Here is a 19,520-nt window from a genome sequence, read left to right as displayed (position 1 = left end):
TTATTTTCCTTCTACTTTGCAATGCAGAGCTAATTAAATACATTAGAGTTTGTGGCTACAGTGTGATAAAACAAAAGGTATGAATACTTTTGCAAGCTCTGTGTAAAGATTTATTGTAGCACCCTTTAATGTGTGAAGCCTGTTTGAGGGCAACCTTTTCCTTTAATAATTTACTCCCACCAAACATCGATCCATCTCTTTAAGAGGATCTGGACGGTTTGGGTCACAGAAATGAGTTTTACCTTCCAAGGTGTCTTTCCAATCCTGCAGGTAATAAGTTACGGGCTGATATGAATCATTAATCAGCCGCTAACGGTCCAGAATGATATGCAAAAATAATAAAAAAGTTGGAAACGGAGCCACTAACTGCTGCTTATCTGCAGGGAGTGTCTAGAGCCAAGACTTAAGCAGCAGACAAAGAGCTCCTATAATGACACACTGAAACTTGGTGATGTGATACAAAAGGATTGATGACAGTGACGCCTTAGTCACAAGAGACGGCCCAAAGATAACCGGGGAAGCTTTAATAACGTGATGAGCAGTCAAACCTCAGAGAAAGAATTTAATGGTGCAGGGACGCCGGGATGAAAAGTCCAGCGTTACAAGAGCTCTTTTGAAGGAGTAGCTTTAGGCAAAGACATCGGTCCTCCATAACCATGGCTGACGCTACGCACCGAGACGGCTGTAGAAAACTGAACAAGCATTTCTCTGTTACCAAAATAGAACATTAAAAGGATGCTGCAGGAGCCACTTATTCCCAGGGAATGCTCATTTTATTAGGATAATATCAGATTATTTAATGGGAAAATGTTAAGATCAGCATGAGATTCTCATTCTCAAATAACAAAATAACTGATTTTATAATGGCGCTGTTAATGTTTATTGTTATTGATGCATAGAATTTAGCCCAAAATAAAACAAACACCCAGTAAATTCGGCAGTAGTGGTCCAAATATTTAGGTATGCAGAATGTAATTTATATTTTCTGTTCTAAATAAAAGTAGATAAGAATTTGGATTACAGCTCAGGACCTGTAATCCTGAAGATGAGGCGCTCTGTTAGGTCTCACGTCACTATGAATACCTTGTGAAATATTCTGTCTTATTTGATGACTGTTGTGATTATTGTGGCATTCTATGAACAAACAAGGAAATAAATAAATAACGAGGAAATAAACAAATCCAGAAATAAATAAATCCAGTTTTTGTTTTTCTATTTTCATTTTTAAAAATTACAGCGGCTGCATTGAACCACAATAAATGGAAAAAATAAGGCCGAAAAACAGGCGAACGACAACACGAAACTGACTCGTATTTTTCTGTTTTCTCACTCTGTGTGCACAATCATTGCCACGGCAACAGACTTACAACAGCGCTCCGCTAACAGTACAAAACAGTACAGATTGTTATTATTATCTATCAGGAACATCAGCATCAAAAACATGCCAACGTTTCCCTCACAAAGAAAAACGCAACGTAAACATTCAGTTAGTTATGGTGTTTTCAAGCTTGATGTTTATTTTGCCATTGCAACATGTTTTGGTGATAAATGGCTACATATCAGACAGCAGGTGTGTGTGTCGCCTTATTTTAATGTTAAATGGACGGAAACACAACCAATTTACACAGCACATGTACATGTTAAGGTTGTCAAAGTCAAGCTAGCGTAGCTGACCTACTTCCCACTTTCTTGCCATTCAGCAAACGCCTCTGGATGCAGAGAAGTTGCGGCTCTATTTGAGGTAACCATTATGTGATTTTCTAGAAATGTGTACACTGGCTGTATACAGCAACAAGTGGGGGGCGGGCAGGGCTTAAAATATCTTGATGCCAGCCATCCCCACTGTTGTTTCCACTGCCTAATATCAGGCTTTCTGATATTAGCCGTTAACAACTAAGAGCAATAAATAAGTTGTTTTTCTTTAACTAGAAGCCTGAAAAAGGAAATAAATGGAGTTCTGTTAAGAGAAAGTGTGTGAAGCATCTGACCCCTGGCTTTGCCCTCAGTGAATATTTCAGGAGCAAAGCTCATTTTTGATATGCGAATCTGTCAGCGGTGGAGACAGCTTTAGACGTTTGAATCTTTAAACAGAGGAAGCTGTCTGACTGGGCTTCAGCTGGCGTTAGCAGCAAGAAGAAGCAACGCAGCCAGAGACGAGGAAGAGGATGACAGCGTTGTCGTTGGCTGCGGCTCTAATAATATAAAGTTCCTGAAGGCTTTTGAATCTGAGGAGTCTGACAGAAAACTACCATCAGCCAGACAGATGCCTCTCAAATCGACACAAAGTAAAGATTTATTTACTGTTGATGAGCAGATGACCCCTGAACACAGAGCAGTGAAAGGGGTTTGAAACAAGCTATCCGGACTGAACCGGACCTCGTAAGTAAAAGTTTGCAGGAATTTTGACAAACCAGTGTCTGCAGATGTGCGGGTTGCCAGCAGTTTCCGCTTTTTCCCTCATGCAGCCAGGTTTGCCATGTGCGGTCCTGTCTGGGGCCTGATGGAATTAGGTTACTGAGCATATGCTACAGATTTCCATGGCAACAAGAACGGGGAAATCTGGAGTCATGTCAGAGGCAGTGCCAACAGGCTAGTTTTTTTCTTCTTCACGCTGCATAACTGCTCTGTTTTCCAAATACAGCCACAGTTTAAGACAACTGCTGCTTGCCAAACCTATTCTGGAGACGATCGGGCTGTCCCGACCAGAACCCGTCTTCATCGGGCAGGCGATCGCAAAGGAGGACGTGCTGAAACAATTTCGACCTAAACACCGCCAGTGACCACGCTTGTTGAGCCCAAGTGGACCGGTTTCAATCCAATTAAATGGAGGAGAGCCGGTGGATGGAGCGGCGATAAACGGCGACATACATCACACCGAGACAGAGGAGGCACCGAGGATCGGCTCCAGAAAGACTCTAGAGCCTCGAGGACATCGGCAGTGAAAGATGCTAGCTGGTAGTTGCTGAAGTAAAGTGAATCAAAGCAGCATTGTTCCCCGAACAATGCGCAGAACTACACTGTGGCGCTTCAATTAAAACACGAGCCAAAGCTAAGAAACACTGCAGCTCTGTGTAATAAGTTGGCTTTCCTCAGGAGTAAACACTCCCTCCACCCCAAAAAAAAATCTAAATATGAAAAACACCCCAAGGACTAGACAGCCAATGCAATCTAGGGTTGGAAAAGCATGAGAGGAAAAGAAAAGTTGAGAGAGAAAATGTTTTATGGAACAATTTATTAGAGAAGAAACTGGAAGAGAGCAGCTGAAAATAAGCCGGGCTCGTAGTGTTCTGTTGTTTCTATATTTCATGGTCTGTCACAGCTCAGCAAAGCTTGCCTAACGTGGTTAGGATCACACAGCGGTGTGTAAACGAGAGAGAGGCAGAGTGGGGCGACTGGAGAAAACATGAACAGAGCCCTACTGCATCCAATACTGTACATGATGCATGTGTGGGTTTCCCTTTAAGCCAGGGGTGTCCAAACTTTCTGTCATGTGGGCCAAAAATTTTGAAAGATTACAATAAAATCAAGCAATTACATTTGTTTGTTTTTTTTGTTTTGTTTTTCTGTAGAAAAGTAGCTAAAAATTAAAAGAAATTTAATCTAGTTTTCAAATTTATTATAATGAGAAAAAGTTTTGAGTCACTTCCATTCAAAATGCTTGTTATATTTCCTCGAGTTTAATAAAGCCACTTTTCAGTAAAGGTTTCTACATAGATGCAATTCTACTTATTATGAAGACAAATACTTTGTGTTGTACTTAACATTTTCTTCTGCAAGAAAATTATCCATCCATCCATCCATTTTCTAACACCCTTGTCCCTCATGGGGTCGGGAGGTGCTGGTGCCTCTCCAGCGAACGTTTAATGCCAGTCTGTCACAGGGCAACACAGAGACAGACAGGACCAACAACCACACAGACTCACACCTAGAGAGAATTTAGAGAGACCAATTAACCTGACAGTCATGTTTTTGAACTGTGGGAGGAAGCCAGAGTACCCGGAGAGAACCCACCATGCACAGGGAGAACATGCAAACTCCATGCAGGAAGACCCCGGCCGGGAATCGAACTCAGGACCTTCTTGCTGCAAGGCAACAGTGAAACCAACTGCACCACTGTTATGTGAATTATGCTGGTAATAATTTTATCCTGATTAAAAATAAAAACTTTGCATTTACACCTGTGATGGGCGGTCCAAATTTGTATTGGGGGCCACAGAAAATCACTCCAAGGGCCACAAATGCTCCAGTTATCAAACATGCTTGATGCACATGTATACACTGATGTGCTGAGAGGATTCAGAGTGCAGTCTGATTGCTGACAGGAAGTGGAGTCTGGCAAACAAAAAAAAGACGATGATTGAATGATGCAAAGGCAGTCTGACGGCAGGAGCCTCCGTTTCATTCATAAATCGAGCTGTGGTTGATGGATCTGTGCTTAAACTCCGAGCAAATACAACAAGACCTGTCTGGATGGATTTTTTAAAAAATCTTCCCGACCACGACAGGACGGCCTTTACTGTTAAATGTAGAGCAACCCACGAGGCAAGCATTGACAGCAGGAATCAGGAAAGATGAAAGCCCAACTGGAGACGGATGCTGAATAAATAATGACATCCATTGTGGGGAAATGTGATCGGGCTCTCTGAAAATCAATAACTAACAACCAGACCATGATGCCCTGAGTGACTCAGCAACAACTTCAATACACTTCAGGCGGTCAATATAAACTGCCTGCTCTCGTTCTGGGAGACGGGACCAAAAAAAGCAAACGAAATAATAAGTGAAAAACAGGAAACAAATCTCTGTGAGGGTGGTCGAGAAGATCTCATTTTCCTCCAATGCCTAAGGAAAATGAGTCCAAAGTGCCGTTTGTGGTGCGAGCTGCACATTCAAAGCTTTCCCCTCTTTCAGTATGTTGACTGGGATTCAGGAAGCAGCAACTGGAACGGCGGATTACTGGCATACGTTGAAACAGCAAATCTTTTAATGCAGTGAAACTCAGAAATCCAGTCAATCGGAACGCAACGTCTCTCCAACAAATAGTGTGGCTACTTAAAGACGCATCGGCTGAGTTTGTTTGTAGAAAAAGTTAGAAACTTTCAACCACAACACAGATGACACCGCAGGTTCATTTGATTGTGAATATACATGAGTATTACATCTTTTCCATAATGTACTTATAGTGGTGGTCCTTAAAGTATGGCTCACCACCCAGGGCGGCATTGTGTTAAGGGTTCCTGCATATCAGGGCTAATAACGTTTTGCCATGTGGGACAAAATTGTAGACTGAAAACAAACAACGACCTAATATCAAGCAAATAATATTTACTGTAGATCCAAAACGTGAGGGATTTTTGCGATGACGTATCAGGGCCATTGTAGATAGAAAAAAAACGATTAGTCTCAGAAATTTTCTAGAAAACTTGTAAATTTCCTAAAAGAAAATTTCCAACATTTGAAATGTACACTTTTTTGTAGAAAATGTATGATATTAATCTAAAAATTAGATTTTTATTTTAAAAAATGTCCAAGTTTTTTCTAGAAAATTATTTGAGGCATGTAGTTTTCAGTTTCTTTTGGACTTGATCGAATACATTTATTTTCAGTACTAAGAACAGGACTTGGCTAACTTTATTTCAAAAACGCTTGCAAGTTTAAAAAAAAGAATAAAAGCTGATTTGGGATTTGAATTTATTTGGGCAAACATGTTTTTCCCATTTAGCGCATTAACTCCTTTTTGAAAAAGCCAAAAATCACCTTAAGTGAGCATAAAAACATTTTTGCAAAATTTGATTTGATTTATTTATTTCAAACAGGTTTTTAAATACAAGAAAAAGAAAGCAATCAGTAGGACAAAGGAAATGTGTGCATACATAACCGTAAACAAAATAATTTGTTTACCACTACTAGGAGTAGAAAAAAGTGAACACTAATTTAATCCTACCCCTAATCTCAACTTAATTAAATATATTACTTACTGACTCAATAATTATCAAGAGTTTGTAAGTAAGACCAAATTATAATATCCATGCACTTGTTCTGGGGTAAAGAGCCAACAAATAAATGATAGTACAATGAGAAAATGGTTACAAACTAACACAAGAAAATCTACGGATAATGATAATGGTAATAATGACAGTTGTAAATAGCAACTGGACATGCAACATCAAAATAATTAGCAACTTCTTACCAATGTCCACCTATAAATTCTTCTTTTGAGAAAGTTATTTAAAATTTTGCCCTTTCCACCAATCTTCTCTAATGAGATACTTCAAAAAAGCTGATGAAAACATTGCTACCGTTTCTCAGCATCAGGACAAACGTAGATTAAAACCAGAGGAAGAGATGGGTCAAACGTAGACTGGATTATTTAGAGGTGGACGTGTTTTCAATGGCCATTCATACTTTAACTACCAGTGCTTGTTAGTACATTAGAAAAACTGCATTAAAGCAGCCCAAAAAGTCTATCATCAAACTCATTTTGAAATTAGTCCTGGTTTGCTGTTGTTGGCTGTACATTGTTTTTATCGAGCTCTCTGAGGTTAGGTCTATCTGTACAGGCAATCTACTAAAAACCTCCTAAATCGTTGCAAACATCATCTAGCTAAGCCATAGAAGGAGGCGGGATTTTGCTTTCATTAATCCAGCTTAGCCAGATTTTGGGTGCATCATGGCCAAACATCAAAATGAAGGCTTTGATTAGATAAGCTCTGTTGAACCAGTGGGTGGGATCCATGGCAAGGGGAGTTACTGAATCCTTCACTCAGAGGCTTTGGTCAAAAAGTATTTTTCAAGTGAATGGTGGAAGAAAAATATTCCACTTTGTACCATAATGTGTCCAAGAGATCGAGGGAAGATACCTCAAAGAAGTTTATATTCTTTGTATTTCTAGCAGACCCGGTTGGGCCAGAGTGCACTCAATAAATGCCTTTCTATTAAAAATGTGCACAAATTTTTGTCTATACGATGGTGGAGCCAGTTGCACTTTGTCCGAAGGGGGAAAAAAATAAAATGAATAAATAAAAAACAGTATTCCTCCTACTACTTCCGGTTGTCTTCCTCATTATTTTGGATGGTAGTAACTCGTGTTGCGACTCGTCAATACTCTCCAGAGATCCGCCCACTCCGCCATGACAGAGGTCAAAACAACCAGTCTAACCAGTCTAAAAACAGACATCTGTAACCTAATATCACTTCTATATAGTGGAGTCCACTTTACAGTGGTTATAGGATGCACAAATAGACAAGGATAAAAACCAAACTTGTCATTTTATTATATGGATTTTAATGAGGAAAGCTTCTGCAGCGATGGATATCAGCTGTCAGTCATAATGACTGTCAGCCTCGGCGTAATCCCGGATTTGCAGCAAACACTTTTTACAAGGTAAGAAGATTAACGTTCATATACTTTATAAGTAAGTATGATTAGAAAGATATCAAATATTGCTTTATGGAGAAGGTACCTCTAGCTATTAGTAACCATGGAGACAATGCTGCAGGTCATGTAGCCTAGCATGTAAAAAACTGGTTAGCATCTGGTCTTTTGTACGTTTTTAAGTTTTCTCCGGTGTAAAGGCAGACGCTGTTTATGACGTAGTGATATAAGTCATGTGGTGTGAATTCAGGCAAAGCCGGAAGTTTGATGAACACGTCAGGAGGGAGGAGGTACGGGTCGGTTTCTAAGCTAGCTGTTTACAACTTTTGTAAACTGTTTCCAACTGTTGCCGTCTATGAGCCCCAACCAGGTGTGTTATGTTCAGAAACAAATTATCTGAACTCGAACAAGAAAAAGCCAAGAATAAACTGGCCAAAACAACTGAGGAAAACAATTTCAGTCGCTCTGTTCTGTCCCTCACTTCTGTCGTCCATCATGGCGTCTCCAATGATTGAGTGACGTAGTTGCAAAGGGTCAATATGGCTCAAAAGCCACCTCATCTTTGCACAATAACTTTCTAAATCCTAAAGTAAATTATGGAACATTATTTTTATTTATTATTTTTTCATTTCAAATTGCGCAATTTTCTGGCTTATTTTATAGTTCTTACCTGCGCTCTCGGTGCGGCACAGGCTGTTGGTGCTGCCGTGTGATGAAGGTGGTTCCCCACACCGGACTACTGTGGCTGTTTCTGAGCCAGCCCACGGGGGAAGACGACGGGTAGGAGGTACTGCCAAAGCCATGGTCCGACTCGGTCTCTGCAGCGAGAGACGAGGCCGAGCTCCCCATCTCCACAGATTTAGGTAAAATAGACCCCGCTTTCTTCCTGATACCTGTTCGCTTCTGTTTCCCCTGCAACACAGAAGTTGACGAGGGATCCAGAACTGAAGCAGGTGGAGCACACCGAGGTCCTCAAAAAAAATCACAGATATCCTCCCCGGCTCAGGTACAAACGGGCTGCTCACAAATGTCGGTGATCTGCAGGTAGACGATCCAAAGCCGGCTGCATTTCCCAGAGTTCATGCGAAAAGTTCTGAATAGTGGGAGCATTTTTACTGATTCCAGAGGTTGAAATGTAGTTTTTCTGATGCAAAGCCTTGCAATTCTCTTCTTGCATCTTTTAGGCTTGCGACATTCTGCACCAAATCTTGTACACAGCATATGATAAGTCCTTGGAAGCGCTTCCTGTCTTCTCTATTAGACATGCTCAGAAAATCAGCGTTAAACACCTGAAATATGTAGGTACATAAATCTGTTTGTTGAGTTTTAACACGACATGCATCTCAAGCCATTGAAAGTTAGAAGTGAAAGAAACCTGAAGAATTATTTACAACAGGGAAGCTGGAGGAAATTAATGCACTGGGTTTCAAGGGAGGGGTTTTGGCAAAACAACAAGTATGCAAATATCCCAGTCTCCCCTTTCAGTCATCCCGGCAGAGGAACAGCTGTTATGGAGATTTAAAAGCAACATATCAGCTGCATTTCTCTGAAGGAGAACATGTAATATCACAAATATTTAAAGTGGGGATTCCTTCTTGGGTTAAAATAAATCAGGGAGTCAAAAAGTTCTTTACACCTCAAGAGTTATCCAACAAATTGCCCGAGAGGTTGGGCTGGAGTGGGTGCTGGGTGTCACGCTGCGGTCCTCTGCCAGCTCGACAGCGGGGATTTGATCCTGGTGTTCCTGTCTGAGAGCCGCAGCTTAATTTCTGTCTGATCCCGCAGCCAGGAGTCCGGCCGGTCCAGTTCCTGCAGGCTGGCTCGGGTTGATCTGGACCCGTCTGCCCGTCATTGCGAGTCTCTACGAGGCGCAGCGGCTGACGGAGCCGCGCGTCTTTACGGCGAAACTGTCACGGAGGACAAACTTCACAGTGTGCATTTGGATGGAGGGATGATGGGGCAGAAGACAATGTATCGACCAATAATTAGGTGATCAGGAAAGCAGCGCGCCGGTCCACTTTAGCCTTATAATGAACAGCAGTGTTGCTGGTTTTCCGTTCTGCGCCTGCGTCCACGTACCACAGATATACAGATCCCAGAGAAAACCTCTTATCTTCTGCCGGCTTCATTCCTGTCTGCGGGTTTCTCATATTCGCAAGCCGTCTTGCGAATATGTCTTAGATTCGGATTCCTCCTCGTTCCCGTCCCGCTTGCTCATCGCGAAACTCCGCTCCGTCCCATAACAACGTCCGAACATCTTAACCTGCATTTCTCCAATTCCACATTTCCTCCATCATTTTTAATTCTCCCTCACTGGTAGCAGCATGAGCGCAGTGGACTAGGATGCAATCTCCTCCAGCGGATTACTGGAGTGTCAGCAGAGCGCATGCGCACTGGCCTTTGCCAGCAGAGAAAAGCTGCGGGGCTGCGTTCAAGAGATTTAAATAAAAGCTGAGCGCCGAGCCAGAGCCTGATGTGAATGGGATCCCGGAGTGGTGGCTTCCAGACACAAGTTGTCCGCAGTGAAGACTCCCACGTCCCAGGAAAACAGGCTGCACCTCAGAGACGGTCCAGACCTGAACGGGCCGTGGGCAGAATCTGATCAGGGGAACCGATTCCAGTTTCACTCATTGCAGAAACAACCTCTGTTAAACTTCATGGTTTATTTATAAATGTTTTGTTTGACCCTTGAAGCTGCAGTGTGTACTTTTTATTTTTTAAAAAGGTTTTTTTTGTTTTTTACATATATGTGAAGACAGCTGCATTAATGCACTTTTAAACATTCACATTTTAATACTTTAAGATCTTTATAAGACCATTATGAATGAAATTTAAGACCTGTAACATGATAGAAACATACAAAAAATTTTGAAAATAAATTAATTGTATGGGTTGACAACAGGAGTTAGCTTAGATGCAACCGCTGGCACCTTGACTTTCACATAACACTAAAGTCTCACAAATACTTTAGTGTTATATATGAGATTAAATATTCCTCCCACAACAAAATTCAAGACCTGAGGAGAACACATTTAAGGGCAAGTTATTTCATTAAGATATTTTAAGGCCTTAATTTTACATATGTGAATTTAAGATTTTTTTTAAATCATTTTCCCTTAAAAAATCATGTAACTACAAAAAGGAAACTTAAGCAAAAATCTACAGTTTTCTAGTGGGAGCTGTAATCATTTTATACAATTTACAAATTATCTTAATTTAATTTATTTACATATTGAAATCAAATAAATAGGGATTTATTATATATGTGTACTAAAATAATTAGAAAATAATCTTTTTTTTTTTGACATATCTGATTGATTTGTAAAACTGTCGATTTTAAAAACTGATATTTTATTTCCGTCTTGTTGTTTGTGAAATGTGGTTAGCCATCTGGTTCACCACTGATTTGTGAGTGTGGTGATTTATTGTTTTTTTTTTCATGCTGTCAAAAATGTAGTGAAATATAATATCGATAAATATTGGGTTTTGGCCACAAGAACAATATTTACCCAACTTTTCGTTTCAGTGCATCCACAGATAAAATTGGATAAAAGGAAAGTGATTTTATCGACTGTCGGAGGTCTGCACATTAGGTAAAGACTTATGAAGGGAAGAAGTAACAGTCCAACTTCATAAAGTGCTTCCAGCTAATAATAAGGAACAAAAGCATAATGCAGTTTGTCTGTGGCTCACCAGGAGCCCAGGGTTGTTGTCTCTTCAGCTGCTCATCATGCATGGAGCTTCAGCTGCTGGTTGTGCTGCAGAGCGTCACAAAAAACCAAGTCTTCCTTCATCACTGCCTGAATAAAAACAGCTTCCTTTAATAATCCCACTTATCTGACAGTAAAGACGATATTCTGATGGGTCAATATGACACCAAAAAATAAATGAATAAATAAAGAAAAAATAAAATAAAATAAAAATACATATAATTAAAAAATATATGAAGCTACATTTTAATAAAATTTTTACAACATTTATATTTTTATAATAGATATTAGATTTTTTTTAAAGTAGATTATTTTAAAAAAAAGTATATCTACTTTTTAAAGTATATTTTAAAAAATCAACTTTAAAAAATAGATTTAAAAAATTTAACCTTTTTTTACACAAAAGTAGATTTAAAAAAAAATCAACCTTTTTGGTAAAAAAATTTTGATTTTTACTTTCCTATTTTTTAAAGTAGATTTTTAAAATCTATGTTTTTTAAAGTAGATATCTCTCTTATGTTATGAAGTCAAGCATGGATGGATGGATGGATTTTTCATAAGAACATTTCTGCTCTGTTCGTTTTATTCTTTTCATCTTTTATTTTTCTACTTAGTATCTTCAACGGTTCCTGATTTGTTATATTTTGTAAATTGGTCAAAGTTCAATAATGTGAGAAAACCACAATTTTCTGTTTATTCAGTCAGTATTTAAAACAGCTGACACAAACTAATGTTAAATTTTAATTGTTTATTTTTTATTCAGCATATTATGAAAAAGTTTTGCCCTTTATGTTATGGAGAGATGGTCAACCGTCTTAAAACAAGAGAAAATTCTGGTTTTTAAGAAAATTACTGCATGATCCATAATATCAATCAACGTTATATCAACTTTTTGAATCGATAACTTCCATCCCTAATGTCATTATTTCAATTTTGCAACTCATTAAACCAGCAGCAGCTTAGTTTGCTTCTGCTTTGTGCCGGCTCTGCCTCAGCGGTGGGAGGTGCAGCGAAGGGTTAAACGGAGGACAGTGCAGACACTCATCACTGCTCAACTGTCGCTGCACATTACTGAGAGAAGCCGTCAAACTTTTCCTGTCCTCCGCTCTCTTCCACTTCAAGTGTCTTCCTTGGCCTCATTTCTTCGACAAACGCGGCGCTCAGCAGCAAATCGAGCGCGTAATGCACAGCCATATTCATATCACAAGGACTCACCAAACCACACGCTTTTCTATGCATCTTTTGTAGCCTACAAGGCAGTGAGTCAACAAATGAGTAAGCAGTGCTGCTTATTTGCATAAATAGGTGCTGCAGGAGTATCACCCATACGAACTGCTAAATCATGGTGTGGAGACTCAAACTGGTTTGTCTGGTCTAAAACTTCTGCTGGGAATCCCAGAGAACAAGCTTACTTATGGAGAAATACAATCTAAAGAGTTGAGAACAGTGTTGACTGTGATCAAAGCACATAATTAACTCATTTTAAGTTGTATACAAAAGTGGTTCAAAATTAAAGTAGCTACAAGTTAAGAGAGAAGGATTTATTTAAAAAAAAAAACTAAAGGTCATGACGAATATTAAAAACAATTGTACTTCAATTAGGGGGAATCATTTGCTGATTTTTTTTTTCTTTAATGAGTTTGTCTACAAACTCAGCTGGGATTCCTTGGAGATACTTTTTAGAAAAAATAAACAGAAAACATTCTTCTCTGATTTTTATGATGCTTTATGGATAACAAAGTGAAGATACACATTTTTCAGTCTACAATTACAGGAATTTACATATTTCTCATCTATTTCCCTACTAGTTTGGTCTTGTGTTTTTTTTCCTTTTTTGACTTGTGTAAGTAATGGATAAAAAATGACTCAAGAGTAAATAAATAAAACTAAGAAATTAAGTTGCAACGCTCTAAGGCTGAAAAGATGAGTATCGCTGTAGGCAAATTCTTTCTATTCCTTTAACAAACGACACAACTTACCCAGCAGTATTTGGGTGAAAGGAAATTCTCAAGAACCCTCACAATCAGCAGAATTCAAAAATACTTCCGTTACTGAGTCAGCTGTTTAATCCCACAGTTTGTGGGATTAAACATGGCGGGAAGGAAAAAATAAAAACAAAACATAAAGTTAAGCGTCTCCAGCCCTTTGTTACACGGACGCACCTGTCTGAGAAACACCTGTCCCCCCCGGAAGAGCCGGAGATGCAACAGCTGACACAGCCGGTGCCAGAGGGAGCGGTCGGGTTTCACTTCGGTTCTCAGAGGGACGAGAAGCGAGGATGTGAGTTGATTTCATGGTACATTGCAGATTTTTTCACCCAAATATCCTGAGTGACCCAAGACTCTTTTTTCCCCTTATCTTCCCAGCAGGCCTCCATTCACGCAGTACAAAGACATTAAAACGCACGACTTGCATCCGCTGCAAAACTAATTAAGCCTAATTTATTAGATATTTTAAAACAACTGGATTATCTACTTTCAGTTTACATCTATACAATTAAATCCATATATCAACGGTTCACAGAAGCAGTGATAAATTTGATATACGTACAGTGTTTCAAAACCAAACAGCATGTTGAATAATCGTTATTGAAGCATTAATACGAGTAATTCAGATTTTTCTTCAAAATCAAGACAATTTGTTTAGTTTCACTGGTAGATAAGCAATTTACCTACCAAACTGGGTTACACAAAACATGCCAACACACATTTAGTAGAAAAATACATACTGTAATATATAGGCCAAATAAATTGTCCCAGAAGTTATTGCGATAAACGATAATATTGTTTTGAGACCATTTTCAATAAACTTTAAATTTAACATTTAACACCAGAACTGGGGTAAATAAATGCACTTCTATGACATTGACCCCAAAACAGAAATACATACTGAAGATAAACGGCACTAAAGTTTCGAAGCCACATTAATAATGTATACAATAATACACATATAACATAAATTAATATATAATAATAATAATAACAGTGTTATCCAATTTTGCTCGGAGGAACTTGTAGACCGATTCGTCCCTCTGGTGCAGGGCTGTAAACTATTTAAGGCACAACTGATTTTATTAGTGAACAAACTGTAGAGCTGTAAGACTACCACTAACCTCAGCTACAGAGAGCTGCTATAAAGTGTCCAGTCCTACTGAGACGAAGACACCGGGGGGACACTGTAAACAAAGACTCTTTTCAGTCATTTAGCCGACATTACCGATACTCCTCCACAGCCGTTTACTTCCTGAACTCCTCGCAAGTATCATTTATTCTTACCTGTAGTCGGACAGGGACGAATAATTCCTGTTTTCTCAGGCGTTTCTTCGTTAACTTTTCACAGCCATGGAGACCTTAAGTTCCTCTCCTGCGCGTAATTCGGTCACTTTAACCCTTCCGGGTTTCAGCTGCGCGCGCCCCGCTGCCGCCTCATACCTCACAGGTTTCGGTCAGGCGCGTAAAATGTTTCCGTTTATTTCCACTCCGTCAGGTATTAGCGATAATGATGCGACCGCGTAGGTTTACCTCAATCAGCCCAGGAAGGAAGGGGGGAATCTCTACGGAGCAAATACGGACTCGGACGTACGTAAATTACGTAACTTTGCGGTTACGTGACGCAAGCGTCGATAAACATCAAGGAGCGCATTTCAGATGTGTTCGAGCTACGTCACGTCCCCCGACGTAACGTGGATTGAAGAATGGGAAAATGGCGAAACTCCATTTCCCATGTTGATATTTTAACAAGGATATCCGGGTATGACCTCCGTCCCTTTTATTAACAAATACTATATTAATTCAGACTGTGTAAAAAAAATATTTTATTAAAATATGTGGATTTAATTGCAATCTTATATTGTAAAAGTTTTGTTTGGGTTTCTTTTTTTAAGCATTGAATGTTTTGTTAGTGTATATGGGCCATCCACATTTCAGACGATGGATATGTAGCGCCATCTACTGGTAATACATGAGTTTGCAATGTGTGAGGCTGGGTCTACTACATATGCACTATTAAGGCAAATTTATATGTATAGTTCATTTCAGCAACACTGCAATTCAAAGTGCTTTACATAAAGAAAACAAAAAAACTGAGAAAAATAGTTAATTCGAATGATATAATGGAGAAAAGTAAAGAAAAGTTGGAATACACATTGAATTATTGATGTTCCAATTATTATTAATCAAAAGCAAACTATGCAAAACTATGTGATGTGGTCTATTTTCATACTTTTAGTCAGTATGCCAGCAGCAGCATTCTGGATCAACTGCAGCTGGAGGACTGACTTTTTAGGAATATCTGTGAAGACTTCCTAAAAAGAATAACTCAACTAATGAATGAGGGATGCTAGTCCTTTAATCCTGGAAATGTCCTTCAGGTAACAGAAGGCCGACTTTGTAACTATCTTTATGTGGCCTGGACAAAGGTTTCTAGCTTTAAAAGGATCATTTATAATTAGAACAAACTTAGAATCCAGAGAAACTCCTATTAGTTTATCTAGAGAAATTATTCATGACCTTACATCAACATTTAGCATTAAACTTTTAACATCAAAGAAAAACCTAGAGAAACTCCTGTTACTTTAAAAAACTAGAACAAACTTAGAAAGTATAGAATCAAACATGGAGAACCAACATCTAGTTTTATCAGAACAAGAATCCAGAGAAACCTATTATAAATTACTAACTATTTATTCTTATTAAACATGGGGAACCAATATGTAGTCTTATACTTTTACTTTTCTTTTCTATTAGTTTATGCAGAGAAACTCCTATTAGTTTATAAATTGTGCAGTACTTTTTGTTTTTCTTTGGCTTTTTTTGTTATTTTGTTTGTACTTCCTCTAATTCATGTGAAGCACATTGAATTGCCTTGTTGCTAAAATGTGCTATATAAATAAAATGACCTTACCTTATCCACATCTTATCCTTTTCTTTTCAAAATGACACTCTGCTTCTGCTTATCCCAACTGTCAGCCAGAAGCCTTGGCTGCATGGGGACCCGATTGGGTTTTCTACTCCTTCTTTAATACATCCATGCAAAATAAGTTCTCTCAAGATAAAATGTAGCATGTGAAACTGTAGTGAGTCTGGATTACCTCGGCTAATGCCAGTGTCACCCAGGTTGTTTGAACCAGGGGGGGTTCAAAGGATTAGGAAGATTTCAGCTGCTTGGATAATGAAACGAAGTCTAACACCCATTAAACTTTAATTGCTGTGGGTTGCAGGTCCTGCATGACAGCAGTTATACTGCTGGTACTGGACACAGTAAAACAAAGAGTGAGGGAGCATTGTGATTAAAGGTGCCATCCAGTTATATTTGTCTTTCTCCTAGCAAATGGCAATAAACACACAAGAAGATATTGATTTCAACCACAGGATTAACATTTTTTAAACGTACTCCCTGTGAAGGTCTTCTTTACAAAACGCTTCCATGTGTTTTATTGTTGGCAAACTTTCCTGAAGTCCATGCTGCAAACATAGGTAATACAACTGAACAACTCTGAAGGAGAAATTTGATTTAGAAAAATGTAAATAACAAAGGAAACAAGCAATAAAAATAAAAATGCATGTGATTAAGGGAACTAATATCAATTGCCTTATGTGTTTTTTTATTTTAAAGGTCAAATGATTAAACTGAAATGCTATGTTCACTAACTGTCCATATGTGGTAGGAGTGAGTATTTTCGGTATTTTCTTTTTTAAAGTACTTACCCTTATTCGAACTCCTTAAACTTCTTGTCCATCTATGCTCGATGTGCAACAAAAATGACAACTTTGAGATGCACAGAAAAAACAGCGCCTCCTACAGTCACAATATAAGACGGTTACAAAATTAGGTCTCTATCGAGGTCTATATTACATATTTTTTATTTCTCTTTATTTGAGATTTTGTTTATATTACTTTCAATAGCAAAAGAAAATCAAACCAGCCCAAACTCTGGACAGAATAAAATATTTATTTCTCAGCATGACTTCAGATAAATAATAAAAAAAAAAATAAATTGCATTTAACTTTTCAATTTGATGGGATGTGCTGTGGTGGCAGTGGGGTTAAGCACAACCCACATAAGGAGGCCTTAGTCCTCGACGCGGCTGTCGCAGGTTCGATTCCCGGCCTGGCCGCATGTCTTCCCCTTCTCTCGTTACCCACTTTCCTGTCAATTATCTATCAAATAAAGGCCACCAGAGCCAATAAGACATTTAAAAAATTTCAATTCAATAAAAAAATTCTATATGATAAGTTCTTGTTCTATCAATTTAGTTTTTCTTCTGTCATTTATGATTTCTGATAACAATTACGTACTAAAGAATGCAAAAAGCGTTCAGTCACTTAATGTTATTCCTCAAATGAATCTTCATTAAATTATGTTTTACTATTTAGCGTGCTGCATTCCAGCAAGGTGATGATTAATGGCGCACAAAGATCTCACTTCCGCCTAAGAGTAGTTGACGAATGCTAAGTGCTAGCAGCATAACATGTCCAATTTTTCAATTTCGGTCCGGGGATCTGTGGGGATTTTATTGATTGGTGGTAATGTCCAGGTTTTCATATTTTTTGTTGGGACCAATAAGCATCCTTAAAATGACTGGAATACAAGGCCTTTGTCCTGGAACTGCTCGCTGGCGGCTAGTTCGGAGCTGACGGTGGTGAAGTGTGCAGCGGGTGCACCTATACAGGAGGAAAAGATTTACTGAACACACTGGGCTGCCGTATCTGATGTTTATAATAAGTGTAGCTTTATGGACGCACCAAAAATAAATGTTTATACCTTCCCGGTCACAACAAATGGGTGATGGAGCGCATTGTGGGGTATAGCTGTCGTAAGCCCAGACATGACTGGTCATAAGTGTTTCTGTGTGACGCAGGTGCTGAAGATCCCATTATAAATGGCAGGTCAAAGTCAGAGTTTATTTATTCAATTGACTGAATAAACTTAAAAACAGAAGTAGAAACTTCGTTTTAGAAGTGTATTTGTGAGCCTGCTGCTTTAATATTAAATTGTAAATTAAATATAGCTTCAGATTTTTCTCTGTTTTTTGTCCAGGTTAACTTAAAAAGTGAGCTATTATTGCTACAGTTTAATTTTCTAAACTACAGAAAAGTAACTTTTAGGGATACACAAACATGAAAATTTGGGCCGATGTTGATATCCAATATTTATATTGCATTTCTGTCAGTATTTACCAATATTTTTACTTTATCAATTGTTTTATTCGATTAATCACCAGAATTATTTATGGATTACTTGATTACTAAAATAATTGCTTCCAACAAGCCTAGTCAGAATTTATTCTGAAATATGTGTTTCCATCTCCTCTTTTGCATATCAACTCTTTTTCAGAAAAGCCAATAACCAACTCAAGTAAGCATAAACATTTGCAAAATTTATTTGAAATTTGCCGTTTCCACCAATCTTTTCTAATGCGATACTACAAAATGCGCATAAAGAAACATTGATAGACGTGTGCTGCACAGTTGGTAGCACTGTTGCCTTGCAGCAAGAAGGTCCTGGGTTTGATTCCCGGCCCGGGGTCTTTCTGCATGGAGTTTGCATGTTCTCCCTGTGCATGGTGGGTTCTCTCCGGGTACTCTTGCTTCCTCCCACAGTCCAAAAACATGACTGTCAGGTTAACTGGACTCTCTAAATTCTCCCTAGGTGTGAGTGTGTGTGTATATGGTTGTTTGTCCTGTATGTCTCTGTGTTGCCCTGCGACAGACTGGTGACCTGTCCAGGTGACCCGCCTCTCGCCCAGAACGTAGCTGGAGAGGCACCAGCTCCTCCTGACCCCATGAGGGACAAGTGTGAACAGAAAATGGATGGATGGATGATGGGAAAATTGGCAATAGTTGGGGAAGTTTGGGATTTCAACCTGCATGTTGCAAACATCGCTTTACTTTTCATATGCATACACTGTTTACATATTAACTTTAGCGGCCATATTGAAAAGGGCCTTTTAGTTCGTAACTGATGTTTGTTGGAGTTGCTCCCACTTTCAAAGTGGGAAGTCCGACTTTGCGGTGCGTTCCAGTTGATTTTTCCGAAAGGGAAGTCGGAATTTCCGGGTTCATACTGGAAATGGAATGCACCATTATGACTTCTGTGACGTCACCAGAATAGAAACTTTTTTGGGGGGGATTGTGGTAGGTTTTATCTTGATTAAATGGTGATTTACAACAAAATAGCAAAAAATAAATACTGGAAAAAACTGTGCACGACATATTGTTCTGTAAGTGGAAAACTATTCTAAATGAATCTAGCTGTCTTTATAAGTAGCTTTAAGCTCTGAAGTTCCAGTTTTGGGCGATTTCAGTGGTACAGTATAGAGTTGGAAAAGTCCTCATTTAGTTTAAAAAAACTTCGGGTTGTTAGATGGCAGTGATTTACCTTTAGTGCTGAACGAGGCGGAGCAAAGCAAAGTAAAGCATCCCCTGGCAGAAGC

General features: G+C 38.9%; 1 protein-coding gene across 2 annotated transcripts in view; it reads right to left on the bottom strand.

The window, feature by feature from the left end:
• capn15 (calpain 15) overlaps positions 1–14,677 on the bottom strand; it is a 56,286-nt gene extending 41,609 nt beyond the window's left edge. The window contains exon 1 of one of the 2 annotated variants that reach the window (XM_023341039.1): positions 14,361–14,677. Coding sequence is in view for 1 of the 2 variants with exons in the window: in XM_023341038.1 (XP_023196806.1) it covers positions 8,046–8,224 (179 nt within the window). In the remaining variant the exon portion in view is untranslated. Of the gene's footprint in view, positions 1–8,045; positions 9,729–14,360 lie in introns of those variants that run through there. The other variant, XM_023341038.1, reaches the window with a different exon arrangement.
• Between the last annotated feature and the right edge of the window lie 4,843 nt (positions 14,678–19,520).

This window comes from Xiphophorus maculatus, chromosome 10 (genome assembly GCF_002775205.1).
Source record: "Xiphophorus maculatus strain JP 163 A chromosome 10, X_maculatus-5.0-male, whole genome shotgun sequence".
NCBI classification, from domain to species: domain Eukaryota; kingdom Metazoa; phylum Chordata; class Actinopteri; order Cyprinodontiformes; family Poeciliidae; genus Xiphophorus; species Xiphophorus maculatus.
This window is presented reverse-complemented; position numbering and strand designations above follow the sequence as displayed.